Source organism: Etheostoma cragini, chromosome 13, assembly GCF_013103735.1.
Source record: "Etheostoma cragini isolate CJK2018 chromosome 13, CSU_Ecrag_1.0, whole genome shotgun sequence".
In the NCBI taxonomy this organism is placed as follows: Eukaryota; Metazoa; Chordata; class Actinopteri; order Perciformes; family Percidae; genus Etheostoma; species Etheostoma cragini.
In genome coordinates, this window is record NC_048419.1 from 4511823 (window position 1) to 4527340 (window position 15518).

A 15518-nucleotide genomic window follows, 5' to 3' on the forward strand; every position below is an offset into this window, starting at 1 on the left:
TTTTTTTTATATGGGAGAATGTGCAGTCCTCCTTGCAAACTTTGACCCATGCGTACGCACATTTTGGAGACAATGGGAATTGGCAACACAGATAGTGAGTACTCTTTGTTACAAAACCTGCATGAAGAAAAATGTCTATTAGATTTTTTGTCTTTAAATTGTATCTCTGGGTAGGGGGTACCCATACTCGATGCTGTGATTTTGGTGTTTACAAGCACAAGTTGTTGTAAATACTGTGGTGACTGTATGACTGTACGGTAAAAAGTTAACTGCAGGTCCTGTCAGGGACTAAGAGATTTTACTTCCACATGTTTACAATTTGTAATGTATTTTCATTTTTTTTAAGTTGTGCAGTCTTCTGCTCTGTCTAAGTTTGATTTAATTGGATATTAGTGTTAATTTCTAAGGCGTGGAAGGTATCATAATGTGCATCATGTCATCAAGTCACTGCAACATGACATGGATTAACATAAATCATTGCAATTTGCCGCTGCCGTCCCTAGAATGACAGTGCCTGTAACACGCATAGACACCGAGAGACTCATATTAACACTTAACCCCAACACACGCATGCTGTAATGTATCACACCACACACAGCGTGTAGCACCAACATTACTGACCCACATTCTAACTGTAGTGGAGTCAGTCAGTGAAGAAAACACCAGTATCTGTGTCATATTCTCACACATTACACCAGAATCTGTGCTTATGGCAAATCTTGAAACCCACATTGCTCGGAATGTACATGGCCCTTTTATATTATAACAAATCCTTGTTCAACATAACACACACTGCGAGTGTGTTGTTGTTTGAGATAGATGCTGGATATGCTGCATTGCATGCACTTGCCTTTCTATGTTTATTACAGCGTTAGTTTCTAAATATAAAGATCCATTTTTGGGGATTCTGTGTCGTCATATTTATTTTTAAGTTATTTAGCCCCATTGGTACTTGTCAAGGTCATTGTTAAGGTTTACCGCAAACTTGCTGGAACACCATTGAACAACCTCCATGACATGTACAAGGATCGATCGTTAAAGAAAGCCAAGTCCATCTTGGCTGATCCAAGACACCCATTGGGTGCGAATTTTTGTTGCTACCAGCAGATACAATCTTCTGCAGTGCAGAACAATAGGTTCAAAAGGCCATTTATTCCTGCTGCCATCAGCATTGTAAGTTACTTTCTTAAACTGTAACTTGTGTGCCTTGACTTTTATACCGGTTCCTACCGGTTTTTATCTGTTGGAAAAGAAAGATCAAGGATTGACACAATACTCTAAACAACAGCAAGTCCTATGTTACTAACAAGCTACAAAATTACTGAAACACAATGAAGATACTAATGTTACTGTAGCAAAACTTTAAAAAATGGGTTCCCAGCATAGTCCCCAGTAGTGCCATATACTTAGTAGGTGATTAGAATAGGGATGAGGGGTGTAACATACCTATTGTTAGCCAAATGACCAAAATGCCCTTGTTAAACTGCCATTCACCCTGTCCACCCCCCTCCCCCGAGTAGCAGGAAGTGCAGGGGCAGAGGGTTCATTTAACTAAATATGTTAATATATTCTAGCCTGCCTGACTCATTGATCCTTTATCTGACTGCAACTCAGAATCTATGGCCCTGACCATGGCTCTGCGATATCAGTAGCCTAACTGTATTGATAAAGCCATGGCGCTGTCCATGGTGCTGAGGTAGCAGAGAGCTTTTTAATTTTGACTTTTTCTCTCAGGCATGCCCTTCCGTCAAATTAATCTTGGATCTATAATGTCTAAAATCTAAACTATAGCTTATGCAGTGGGTTACTTATAAGAACAGGTCTTCTCAACACTAGGTTGCTCCCATTGGGCAATCTCCCGTGTTAAAAATTAACAAATTGCCCACTGCACATACTGTATGTTAACTTTACGGTGATGTCGATACATCTCCACTGAGGCTGGGAGCTGTTAACATGGCAGTCAGGACGGTAACATCCTGTGGTAAGGATGCAGTGAAATGGCAAATAAGGCTAGCATCAATGTTGACTATCACCTCAACCAGTTTTTGTTTTGGTATAAACTTGATTTTATCAGTTGGGATGATGACTATACGGTCATTACTCATATGTCAGATGATTCACACTGCTATGCCATGAACTACTACAACTACTATATATAGTCATAGTTCCAGTATCTTTATTGTGACTATAATTGCCACTGTTCATCACACCCCCATCCAGCACCATCAGACACCATCAACCAAGAGCCTGGGTCTGTCCGAGGTTTTTACCTTAAAGGGAGTATTTCCTCGCCACAGTCACACTAAATGCTTGCTCTTGGGGGAATTACTGGAATAAGTATTTGTAGATTTGTACAACAGCCATTAGGAACTGAGATGACCTGTAATAGTCCAAAGTCTTCTGTCAGGGGCTAGAATATCTAAAGCCTAAAAACAGAGCCAAGAGAAGGTACAGAGGTTTCCTCTCAGACCACTTGAATTAGAATGTACTGACAGATTATTATGGATTTATTGCCCAATAACGCCAAAAAACGTGTCTAGCTCAACTTTAAGTAAGCCATGAAAACAGGGGCCAGTGTACAAACAAGACCAGTTCATCAGACAAAAGCCGCCCCCCCCCCCAGCTGGAAATGAGCGGAACTTTAGGTTTTAAGCAGCAACATTTTAAGATTTGGATGATGTCAATATGAATGTTTATGTTATTTTACTGGATCTATATTTGGTTAAATGTTTCTCATTGAGTGTTCTGCCTTTCAGTTCAGTCCACATGGAGGAGTCCTCTGTAATGCATGGAGCCCAGGGGATGCTGGTCCAGAACTGGCCCACTGTGTCCAGCGCTGCAGGTGAGTGTGGCAGTCAGGACAGAGAGAAAAACCAGCAGAGGAGTGTCAGCTTCTTTGGGGCAATAGTGACAGAAAACTGAAATACAAAACTGATCTTGCCTGTTGTACATCTACATTTGAACAAAAGAAAAGTGAGCCAGATTTCATCAATCTTGCTTTAAAATCTATGTATTAGAAATATAGACTGTTTAAGAGGTGTAATGAAATGTCTTTATCTAATGTGTACATCTTCAAGCTATTTGTTGAAAGGAAGCAGGGACCTGGGATTTGAACCCCAGGTACCTTTTTTGCGTGTGTCAAAAACAACATGTAACATATAATAAATATATTGTAGATACAATATAGATATATTGTGCTGAGGCTAGCCGTTTTTCCCTACTTCCAGTCTTTATGCTAAGCTAAGCTAACCGTCCCATGGCTCTAAACTGTATTTATTATGCAGACATAAAAGTGGTATCGTTCATCTCAACATTATTGCAGAAAAGTGAATAAGCGCATTTCCAAAAATGTCGAACCTTTCCTTTAATTGACGACACCTAGGGCAATATTTGTAGATGTGAGTCCTATAGGGCTTAACAATCACTCAGTTTAATTTAATTCAAGTATCAATTGTCCTTTACACCTAAATGCCCATTACAATTACACATTCAAATTTGTCCATTGGATTAACTTATATGTAATACATTGACTTCATTTTTGTTTAACTTTGGTACAGACAATATGGTAAAATGGGATTTGACAGATCTGTGCTTTGAATATCGACAGTGTTATGTGCACACAGAGCTTAGCCGAGGTGTCAAAAGCCCGGGGCCCTTATGCAGAGCCACAGATAAGCAACTGCATCCTCACATAAAAGCAGCTGGCTGCGTGGAGATCCACAGACTGAAAAAGGTAACTGCTTTTTAATAAGAAATGAGTTGTCCTGAGTGGGAGTCAACATGAAAATGTTAGCAACACAACATAATTGTAATTAGAACAGGCCTTGAAAATGACCTGGGCTTCACAGAAACACTGGCTCAGGGCTGATGTCTAACAGCTTTTGTCAGTTGACTTAAAAACTTTTCAAACTTTGACTTTCAAAACAGCATTTGGAACGTTGTGAGCTCTTCCCTCCTCCCTCCAGCCAAGCTTCCATGCATTGATTTTCTGTCTAGCTGCAGGAATTAGAACATAGGTAGAGACTTGAGGGCGAGGAGTAGCATCACAGTCAATCAATCGGCGAGTCAGTGACAGTATGTCTTGCTGTCTGTCAGCTTTTCCCTCTGTGGAATAGAGAGCTGGGAAATTGTTCGAGATACAAGCTGTACCAGTTCCAAGTAACTCTGTGCCAGTTTGCTGCAGAGAAATGTGTATTTTAGAGCAGATGGAAAACAGCCTCTTCCGTCATGTAAAGATTCAAATATTGTCTTTAAGCAGAATGCACAGTGTACCGCAGACCTATCAAGGGGTGCATTGTTGCATTAGGAAATCATTTGTTGGGAGTGGCTCACTGCTAAGGCATAGACATGTACTGGATTGCAGGCTGATTCTCTTTACTATGCATCAAGAGGTGGAGTCATTTTTCTGACACATTCCATGTCTACAGTGAATTGTTATCATGATGAAGTTGTCTGACATGCTGTGATGCATCTAAATGCGGCACCCCCGACACTGTTAATGTGAGTGACCCATGGAGCAGATGAGGAGACATGTGTCTAATGCCAGAGGGGGGGGAGCAATAATCAGTAGTTAGAGACTACCATGAAAAAAAGAGGGCTCAAGTGACGTTAAAAGCAATTTTGGAGAGGAAGAGCAAAGGAGACGTACAGGGGGATGGAGAAGGGGGGCGAGGTGTGGGGGGATGGAAAAAGAGAAAGGTTAAGAGGATTGGCAGGTTCCTGCAGTAGTGTTGTTGCTAGGGAACGCCATGTGACCTGTTGCCTGGCAACACTGTCTAACTGAGAGATTGCTGCAGCAGCCGCACCCTCCATCAGCAGGGAGTGGGCGAAGGCAGTTTCCATGGCAACCGGTCATATCTCTGAATGGAAGATTTAGAGACAGAAAAAATAACAGTGGTAGGGACTCGGCAAGGGCAGGTATAGAAAAGAAAAAGATGCAGTAATTTAAAATGAAATAACGTAGGAAATAATGGTTTATTGTTGGCAGATGTGTCTCATGCAGAATACATATCATGGGCCGCATATATTTACACAAGCACTACACGACAGATTTCAGCTCAGATTTGTGCATGTGCTACAAAGCACTGGAGGGATTCATTTTAGATGGAACTGTAGCTTGGACTACACAGGAAATAACAGTCTATTTTAAATGTAGGTTACACAAAAGGAGGCTTCATACACCCACATATCTACATCAGGTGGGATGGCAACCTCCTCACAAGGAACTGTCCTGACCTGCTTAACAGCAGTTACACAATAATCTGTTTTAGATGTGTGTTAGCTGTGAAATATAGGCTAATATGAAGACATGGCAGAGTTAGAAATAATCCTCCATGTTGGAGAAACAGTAGCACAGGGGAAGGAAAGCTCTTTACAGTTGTACCGACTCCTACAAGCTTTGACGTGACCTGCTTTTTATGAATTACTTTTTCACATGCACACGCACACACATCTCAGATTAATACCTGGGCCGGGATTCTAATTACCATTGTCAAGGTTTTGGATTTGTCACAGCCAGTGCAGAGAGCCCTAGGAAGTCCCAAGACGCAGGGACAATATTCACTTGATTAGACGCTGCATGGCCACTTGACATTTTAGCTCATTTGATCATGTACGGGGACCTGAACTGCTCTGGTCCCATTATGTGGACATAAGGCACACTGCACTGATACTCTGGCACTGCAGGAAACCCTTATGTATAGTGCAGTATGCCACTTTTAAACCAGTCTAGTTATGTTTTAGTTTTTATACAATAACCACTATCATTTAAGATCATGTGTTCACACACTGTGATCAAATGAAGATATCCCAAAAATGTCTGGACACATTTTAAATTCTTGTGAATCTGCTGCAGAGGATGAAGCCTAATGGGTCAGTGAACCCCTGACCTTTCCTCTGGCACCCCCATTAGGCTTGATTGATTAGAATTGTTTCTTCTCCACGATGTAAGATTTGCACACAAAACATTTGAAGATCTAACAGACATATTGAAGTGTCATGGAATTTGCTGAACACATTCCCACATGCTCCCAAAGGCAAACACTTTTTGTATTTTTGAAAATAAAAATCCAGTATATTTGAACCTGGCAAAACCAGCAAGTTGCACCAGATATTGATCCCTATGCAGAGTTAGCCAACAGGAATGGCTACCCCAGAGTGTCTATTCCTGTGTTTACATTTGGTTGGGCTCAGAGACAATCGTCTGATTTTATTAATGTAAAAATCAATGTTCATTTGGAACGCTGCAGGAGGCTCTCGCAGCATTACCTGATCTATGTGTTGTTGTCCTTGTTAGCCTGAATCTCTACAATAGAGGTGCCAATATTCAATGCCTGCCCTAGATTAGGTTTAATGCCACGCTTTCAAATCACAAGGTTACATACAGAAAGAAAGACATTTTATTGTTAAAACTTATTAACAACTTGTTAAAACAAGTATATACTTATATCATTTTAAGTAATCTATCAATACAATATAGTTTTAATAAAGTAATCCCAAACTCTATCTGACAGAGCATTACCTAACCTTCCTTTAAATAGCTGCATCAGGCAACAGGAAATGGAGGTGCATTGTGTAGAGCAATGCTATGCACTGCATTACTGGCTAAATAAGATCATCCACATTCTGGCTCACAGTATTTTGCACATCTTTTTCACCTCACCGGCTGTATTTTCAGTTTATTGTAAGCATGGTTGTCCTCCTCCACATGAGAAGCAATCTTCCTTACTCACTGACAGCCATTGAATGGGACTTATTTGAAATACCAGATCCTCTTCCTGGGTTTAATACCCAGATTAAATATAAACAGACAAACCACAACATCAAATGTCATAATCCTCAGAAACAGACTAGCATTACAGTATTAAAGCACTAACTCCACTTATAGTAAGCTAACATGATGACATCTGACTTAGACTAATCATTAAACAAGCTAAATTACATGGGTCAATTAGCAGCATTTGGCTTGTTTGAATTCAAATTACACATGAGATGAAATTATAAAAAACTAAAAAGTAAAACAAAGCTAAAGTAAATCTGGATTTTCAGCAGTCAAGGCCTGAAATGCTTCATTTGTTATCCTGCTCCTTTGAATGCTAATTATTTAATGCAATTTAAAAATGAATACTTCTATGTCACAATGGTACACTGGGGCTGCTTTGTTTCTAAAAGCTACAATATCTGACCTCTCCCGCTATATTTTAAACATCAATGATTGACCGAGTTAACATATGATCAATTTTCATTGAGTCGGGGTTCAGTACTCTGTGAAAGGCTGTGTATGCTATTTGCAGGAGTGGTTAAACAGGGCAAATAATACAGCGCTATATATTATTTATTTATTTAGCAGTGTGGTAGTGTCCATTATATCTAGTCTTGTTATAGTCTACCCATATAATTTATTCTCATGCTCAATGAGCTCATTTGTAAGGACTCATTTGTCCACTGTGTGAACCGACAGTGTGCTTTTTTTAAAATGATGTACAGTACCTCCAATGGGATATAGGTTTAAAATCATTTCAGCGCTCCTGCAATGTCAGAAATAGCCTACAAAGAACAATCAAACAGAATCTTTTTGCAAGGGCCTGTGTTTAATCTAAATAAAATTCAGACTGAAAGTAGGTCAGTGCAGAGGGAACTGGTGTGGGCCTGGGAGCACCGTGTCTGCAAAACCCGCCCACCCCCATCTCTCTCTCTCTCTCTCTCTCTCTCTCTCTCTTTCCGCATACATCCTCCTTCCTTTTAATTCAGGTTGCTTTAACCTTTTGACCCTAATAGCTATGTCTTATTTTCACTTTACATACACATTTTTCTATATATAGACATTTTTGTCAGTATCTTTTTCCGTCTTCCTCCATGAGTTCATTTCTCTGTCTGTCACATACAGGCTTGAGCACAAAAAGGTTGAATCCCTGTCACTGGACTCCTATGAGAGTACGACTAAACTGCTGCCATCATCCTAATACAAATACAAATCACACTGCCAAACTAAACATCCATGTTGTTTAAAGGTTAGCCCCCTCCAGTGTTCCCTCCTATTGTCCCTGCTGAATTGCTGTCCTGAAAATATCCATTCCCTGTAGCTATCGCTCCATCACTCTGCACACTTTTGCTTGATTTCGATTTTATGAACATTTCAAAGACCACATGACAAAGTCTCTGTAAGGACCAATGCATGACAAGCAGGAAAGTTATTAAAAAAATATTCTCAACAAATAACTTAATTGCAAAGGGAGATTTAACTCTAGGTCCAGAATGGACTGCCATGCTTCAACTTGCCAGCAATCAAAATATAATTTGTGTCCATACTTATTTGCTTTCTTGCTATAAGTTCGACAGGAAGATTGATACCACTTTCATATCTGTTTGGTAAATATGTATCTGGAGCCTGCAGCCTGCAGGTTAGCTTACCTTAGCACAAAGACTGGAAACAGGGTGAAGTAGCTAGACGAGCTCTGTACCAGGTAACAAAATCAGCCAATGATTGAATAAAGGTAATGAGCAGTCAGATTTGACCTGATTTCTTTTTCGTCCCACCTGCGTAGATGGAGATGGTGGTGAACTCTCACCCCCAGTGGGCGCTGGAGTCGACAGCAACAGCTGGCACTTCAGATATGGCGCCGCCGGACAGGCCTACTGCCCTCCTCAGCCCCTGAAGCCCGGAGAGATTCCTCCTGAAGCCTTCATCATCCCAGGATCCCCAGCCATCATTTCTATTCGCCATGACGCCGGCCCTGTGGATGACAAAGGTGACTTCATAAGCTTTGGCAAGAAGGAGGAGGCCAAGAAGAAGAAAAAGAAGAAGAAGGACAAGAAGGACAAGAAGGATAAAGGAAAGGATGATGGGGGGGATGATTAGAGGAGAAGGGCTGACTTGAAAACAGAGCTACCAACAAAGTTACATTCTAATTACAGAGCCAGACAAAAAAAGCCAAATGCATATTGTAGAACCAAGGGAGCGTCTTTGCACCGAATTTGCATAGACATTGTACAGTGGCCAAACCCTTATTAGACCAGGCCTGGCTCTCCACCCCATGTGAACTTGCTAAACAAATTTTCTTCTCTTTCTTGGCTAATTTGGCCCATAACTTTGGCTTATTAAAGGCTAAGGTTGATGTAAACAAATGTTCTTAGTAGACAGACTTCATCTAAAGGTTGGACCAAATTCCAACAGAATGGATTTTATTGGATTAGATTAGCTTTTTCTGTGATTTGCTGCCCTCTGCAAGTTTGTATTATGAAAACAAAAACACCTGAAAAGGTGTACTATTTGTATCTGACCATTGTCAGCTGAGGCTGCTTGTGTTGGCATCCCTGCCTTTATGCAGCTAGCCTCCTGCTTTGCTCACCTAGTTGGAGGTGAAGTGAAAGCCAAACTAAAAAAAGGAAATAAATCAGAGGCTTGTCTTCAGTATTACGGAGGCCTTGTAGAAATTCAAGAAAAATTTGGTATTTTGTAAAAAACAAAAAACTGAAAAAGTAACAACATACAGTATATGTACCATGAGATTAGCACCTTTAAGTGAAATAGGTGGCTGAGACAAGCAGGACCACACTCGAAATAAATAATAAATAAATAAATAAAGAGCTCCGTTTCAGTGTAGCATAGCACATTGCTGAGGCTGAGGACCTGGACTGGGTTGCACCAACTATGCGCAAGTTTGTTCCCAGGTTAGGGTATAAAGTAGTGGCTTCATAACTGCTAGTTAATTTGCAATTAGCAAGTTAATAAATGGGATTGTGCCATATGGACGTGGTACACCGGGGGAAATATACGACTGTAACTACATTAACATTAAGATTTCAGATGTAGCCGATCAGTAATAGTATTACCTTGCTGATGGGTACAACCACATGGATCTGTAGTTGACCAGATTGGCATAAAAATTCCGATTGGTAAAAAGAATCCATATTTGACTCTTAAAGGACAATACTAGTTTTGCATGTTTCAGTCCATTCTCTTTAAATCTTATATCCTTGACGTCACTGCTGTTTTTTCAAAGCAGATAATTGTGTTTAGGGAATATTTAATGGTATATATTTACTTTCAGGCGGCCATAGGTATTCATTTATCACCACAAAAATGAATGAGCTGAGACTCAAAACTTTTCACATTAAGAAATCCATTAAAGTGAACACAGCATCGGATTTTATTGCTGTCAGATCACTTGGTAATGTAGCTCAAGTGCAGATTCCTTCGAAAACTGCACTGCATCATTGCAATTACGTAACATTGGCAAAAATGACCATAGATTCCTTACGTCAACCAAGTCTCAGTTGATTTTAATTACATAAAAGGTCAATAAAAAACAGATTTTGCCGGAAAAAAAGGACACAGAATAGTCATCAGCAATATGTATTTTGGAGAAAATGGGCATAAACATCCAAATTCGCTGCTTTAGCATAAAATTGCTAAAGAAGGAGAAAAAAAAAGTGTGCGAAAAAAAGAAAAAACAAGAAAAAAAATCCTGCTTTACTGTTAGTTGAGTGCAATTGTGTGATTTTCGTATCATTTGCACCTGCTTTATGCTTGCTTAAATATTTAGTTGTTACTTGAGGTTACGTTATAACAGATTTGTGTGGTGCTACCGCTTGTGTTTTAGCAATGCGTGAATTAGTGGCTACTTTGGATATAGCTAGGGAACCTACGCGCAGCTGATGCAACACACCCCTGACCTAGCCTCTTCTCTTAGAACATGGCACACAGGTCAACGGGGTCTTAATCCCACCGTGTATCAGGACACCCAGTCCAACACATATACACATTTATTATACACAAACACTGACTCTCTCTCTGCCGCTTACTCACACATACACACTTGCTCTCCTACACACAGAATTACAGTACATACGAACACACAACAATATAATAAAAGAAAACACCCCTTTCTGGAAACAGAAGGCCAAAGCCTCCTCCATCCTTATTTTGGGAGTATATTATATGGCTGGGGCGCAGGAACGTTGCTTGTTGCTTCATTTCTGTTTAAGCCTGATCCCTCTACTTCTGTCTCTGAATGTTAAGTAGTTGTTCTTCAAGCCTTGCACCACTGTCTCGACTGCTTCAGTGCTTGTAGGATTTGCTTGCCCGCTGCCTGTTTCCTCCCTCTACTCCTGTTTCTTCAAATCAATATAGTGGGACGACATCTTTCGAGTCACTCTGCTTCAATGACTTTTTATTAGGTTCAACTGAGCTTAGGAGCTTCAGCCAGAGTGTCTCTTCTGATTGCTCACTGTTGACAACACTGTCACCTTTGACAAATTAGCAAAGTCTGAGATTATGCTGGATACAGTGAGACAAGATGGAGAGGCAAAAAAGGAATCGTTGTAGTGTATTGTATAGCTCTAATGTAGAAAAATGAATCTACAGCACATTTAATTGGGCAGGCCATTGCTTTTTTTGTTGCATGATGCATTAGTGACAACTGATCAATTTGAGTTGAGTGAAACCGCTTACAAAATAAGTGCAACGCAGTTTGGCAGCAGCGGAAAGAGGTTGCTTTGGGGTCAACTCAGAAGGGGGGGGGGAATAAATTAAGGATTAATGGAGGGTAAAGCACAGTGTTGACATTGTTTATGGTGCACCAGTAGGAGGTGATGATACCAGCAAGCAAGCGAAGATTATCACAAGTAAAAGCCTTCAAATTAGGCATTTTAAGCAAAAAAAATAATGGGACGTGCTGTACAAGATAAATTTACAAGTTGCAGTGAACCAACTGTGACCTGTGTGTTAGTGATCAGATATCGGGACAGCATTAATATGATGAAACGTGTCATAAATCTCGCCTGAGCGTTCCTTTTCTTACATTGTCTTACCATTCACAGTAGGGGTATATACTGTAGGTGCGTCTATCAGAATCAGTCCCTCCCTTGCACACTTGTCTTTCTCCCTGCCCCTTCCTGCAGGTGTACTTCTGTGCTGTCAGATCACCAAGTGGCTGTTTGCATGTTATAAGCAAAGGAAACAGATACCATATAGATACTATATATATACACATTGATATGTTTTTCCACTGGGAAATGCGTATTGGAATACATATACCTCTGATACACATTCTCAAAGAAAATACAAACACATTGAAAGTCCCACACTTACTACATTCAAACACACATCCATACATATACGCTATTGCTAACAGTAATTTGTGGGGAAACCTAAAAGAGTCACATTTTTTTATCCTGTTGAAAATGAATTTAATCTTCTAGATATACAGTACATAATGCCATTGTGTTATGCTATGAAATGCTTTTCTTTTTCATTTTTACCTTTATGATTTTCATAGATAAATCCTTAAAGTTGTGTTAAGCTTTGAAATGATGATTAAGAACACTATTGTGAAATCTAATCATTTACTCACCCTCCATGTATATCCTTCGAAAAAAGAGAAGAAAAAAATTTAAAAAACACAAAATGGTACCAAAAAAAAAAAAGTTGATGTATTCTCTGCTTGTGTATAGTGAATGTTCCTCAGTAGCTGGGTGTGGCAGTGAGTGGCACACTTCAGTCGACTGTGACAGTGCAGATCTGTTCATAACTTTTTTGTACACCTGCTTATCATTGTAAAGGTGATAATAGTGATTCTTATGATTTCATCAATCTGGTAATGTGTTTTGTTAATAAGTCACAAATAAAGTTTTTCTTAAATATCTTAACATCTGAGCTGTGTTGTGACTTGATTCCAACATACATTGGTTTTAAGGATTCATATTTACTCTACTTCCTTCTATATCCTGGGGATGTTTAGTCTTCTTTTTTTATTGGTTCATTTATTGGCCCATATTTAAAACAATAAACTGCAATGAATCAAAGGCAAAGTTTGGATAACAGCCTGTCATGGCATTGAACCGGATTATTAAGTGGATGACAGAATGAAGCATTTATCATCACCACATTTTAATTTTTGTACAATTCCAAGAAATATATAAGGATATTGTGGAAGTAAATGTAAATACCCCCAAGAAGTGATCCAAGAGAAACTGTTATTGAATCTTTCCCATCAGACTTATGAATGAGTTTCTGGAAATATCTGGGCGTAAACTGAACCATTTTATCCTTGCATTGTCAAGCAATTTGTAAAACAACTCAATCCCAATGACAATGCTACTCATACCTATGATCTAACAACAACACATAAGTTGGAAAATCATTTTGTGCTCGGAATTCTTCATTGAGCTTAAGGTGTAGAGGTCAGCAACATATCAGCACATGTAAAGTAAAGTTGGCAGGGATTCAAGAATACTGGTTAACATAAAAAATGTATCGTTTCCTCCATTCAAACAAAGAGTTGACATTTTCTTCTAGGAAGAAGGGGTCTGTTGATGTCTAAGCCACGAGCTCCATCTGTCTGCAGACTGGAGAAATCATTAATTCACACCTCCTTTCCTCCTCCAGGAGTCCATCTCTCCAGCAATACTGACATCTACTGATGAAAGCTGAGACTGGCAACTGACCCTCATTGTTCTTTTATCTGTGTTGGAAGAAAGTGTTATGTGGAATAAATGATACACAGAATGATTAACAGATGTATATGTTTATTGTTTAAGTTTTGGGTAATACAAAACTCATTATTTCCCATTCTTTGTTGTCTGGCTTTAAAAAAGAATTTACACCAAGTTAATGCCAATGACACTGGTACACCAATTGTGATTATTTACCTTTACACAAAGCTGGAAATAATGCATTGATAATTGCTTTCAATAACCATCGCTAGGTGGTAGGTGGTAGTGTGGATGGGGTCCAAAATCAGTTTCAGGTGGAGAGAAAGAAGCCGGTTTGCAGGAAGGCTGACGCATCTGTGAGTATTCAGGCTGATTGTTAATTTTCCATGCAGCAGTCTGGCAAATTGTCCTTAAATACCTCAGTGAAGCTGGGTCCAAGAGAGGATTGAAAGACAGACTGGAGGAAGAAGGTGGAAAATAAAGGACCCAGAAAGTAAAAGATCTGAGATTCACCACTGACCAGGACTACTTTCCCTTCATAGCTGTGGGAGACAGAGACACAGCTTGTTGTTAAATCATTCACACCTCTGTGTGGATTCGGTTTAATAATATTTGATTGACTGTTGCATGGAAACATAAGCAAACAACTCCACAACTGTGAGCATATTGTATTCATATGTTGCTAAATCCTAATTGGCGCATGTAGCTATGGCATAAGGTCAGTCAAGAAGACTATCCTCTTTGTATGCTTGGGCCTGTAGTTTTTCTTCTCAGGCATCCTACCATTCACTTCTCTCATGCATGCTGACTTATTGTTTCCTTTGTGTGCCTGTCAGGGACTTTCAGAGGTACCAAAAGGGTTTTTCCTCGGGTTTTACTCCTTGCATACTGAGGGTGAGGCAGATGTTTGGCTAACTAAGCTAACTAGCTAGTGGCACCTAACTACAGTTAGCGGTAACTTTAGCAACAAGTAACCCAAAGCCTAAATTATCTGTCAAAAAATTCATCATTGTATTCACTGTTGTCAAACTGGTCTCATAACTTTATGATAAGTCCACATGGTTTCACATTACTTGAGGTAAAGGACAAATATTTATGACAGCCCAAACCAAAATCAACCACTTATGACAGTTTAACGTGATGTTAACACATAAAGCTAAATAAGTTTTCTAAAGTTTGATGATTTAAGCCTGCTATGACATATTTATGATAGGTTATAATGGATAGCTTAATATAAAGTGTCACAAACATCTAAAAAAAACTAACTTGCATTAAAAGTGTTACATTTTACCAAAAGACAACATTCATAAACATTCATACAGACTCCTTCATGTTCATGACCAATGTCATGTCATGGTTATGACAGTGTCATGTCAGTCTCAAACACACTTCTTCACCTGTTACCTACATTGGCAAAGAAGAACAAACTATAAGGTTGAATAAATGCAAAACACACAATACTGCACAACACAGTAAAACAGTAGAGATTTCCGCTGATACAATATTGTGTAATTGTCTTGAGGATATGAAACAATTTTCTCTTCACAGTCAGTCTTATTTTGCCAAGGGCATCAGTGATGGAATCTGAATGCAATCCCAGCACACTCATGCGTACCCTAAACTATAGACCTACTTCAACGCAGAAACAGTAGGCTACATTTTATTACTTACTGATATCTATGGTCAAATTTTGGAAACCCCCTGCAATTTGAAAATATCTACTCTTCAACAAATGATGTGAAAACGCTTTAAACCTTTATTTTGCTATGGATGGGCTGGTCTGCAGCTACGTCGATTGGTGAACAGCACCACTTACTTCAAATATAAAAAGTGTTTTCCAATCTCTTTAATATGAGGCGGGTTAATCCCTAACATAACCCAAAAATTGGCTATAAAATTGATTCATGGGTTTAATAAATCCACACATTTTCATGTAGGTTATATCTGTCACACAGTCTTCTGCTGAAGACAATTCTGCTTCTGCTTTTGCTTGAGTCACTTGATTTTGAGAACTGTTTTTACTTTTGATATAAATACTTTGTGAAAGGAAATTATTTCCGCATCCCTTTGCTGGTAATTACTTT

At 39.3% G+C, this 15518-nt stretch overlaps 1 protein-coding gene and 1 long non-coding RNA gene across 2 annotated transcripts in view; one reads left to right on the forward strand and one right to left on the reverse strand.

The window, feature by feature from the left end:
• Window positions 1–7444, reverse strand: part of LOC117955412 — a 20967-nt gene extending 13523 nt beyond the window's left edge. The window contains exon 1 of the long non-coding RNA XR_004659040.1: window positions 7433–7444. This is a non-coding gene — a long non-coding RNA (uncharacterized LOC117955412). The remainder of the gene's footprint in view (window positions 1–7432) is intronic.
• LOC117955411 (protocadherin alpha-C2-like) overlaps window positions 1–12642 on the forward strand; it is an 18594-nt gene extending 5952 nt beyond the window's left edge. The window contains exons 3-4 of the mRNA XM_034889896.1: window positions 2757–2842; window positions 8544–12642. Coding sequence (XP_034745787.1) covers window positions 2757–2842; window positions 8544–8857 — 400 coding nt within the window. The 3' untranslated portion in view covers window positions 8858–12642. The remainder of the gene's footprint in view (window positions 1–2756; window positions 2843–8543) is intronic.
• Window positions 12643–15518: the final 2876 nt, after the last annotated feature.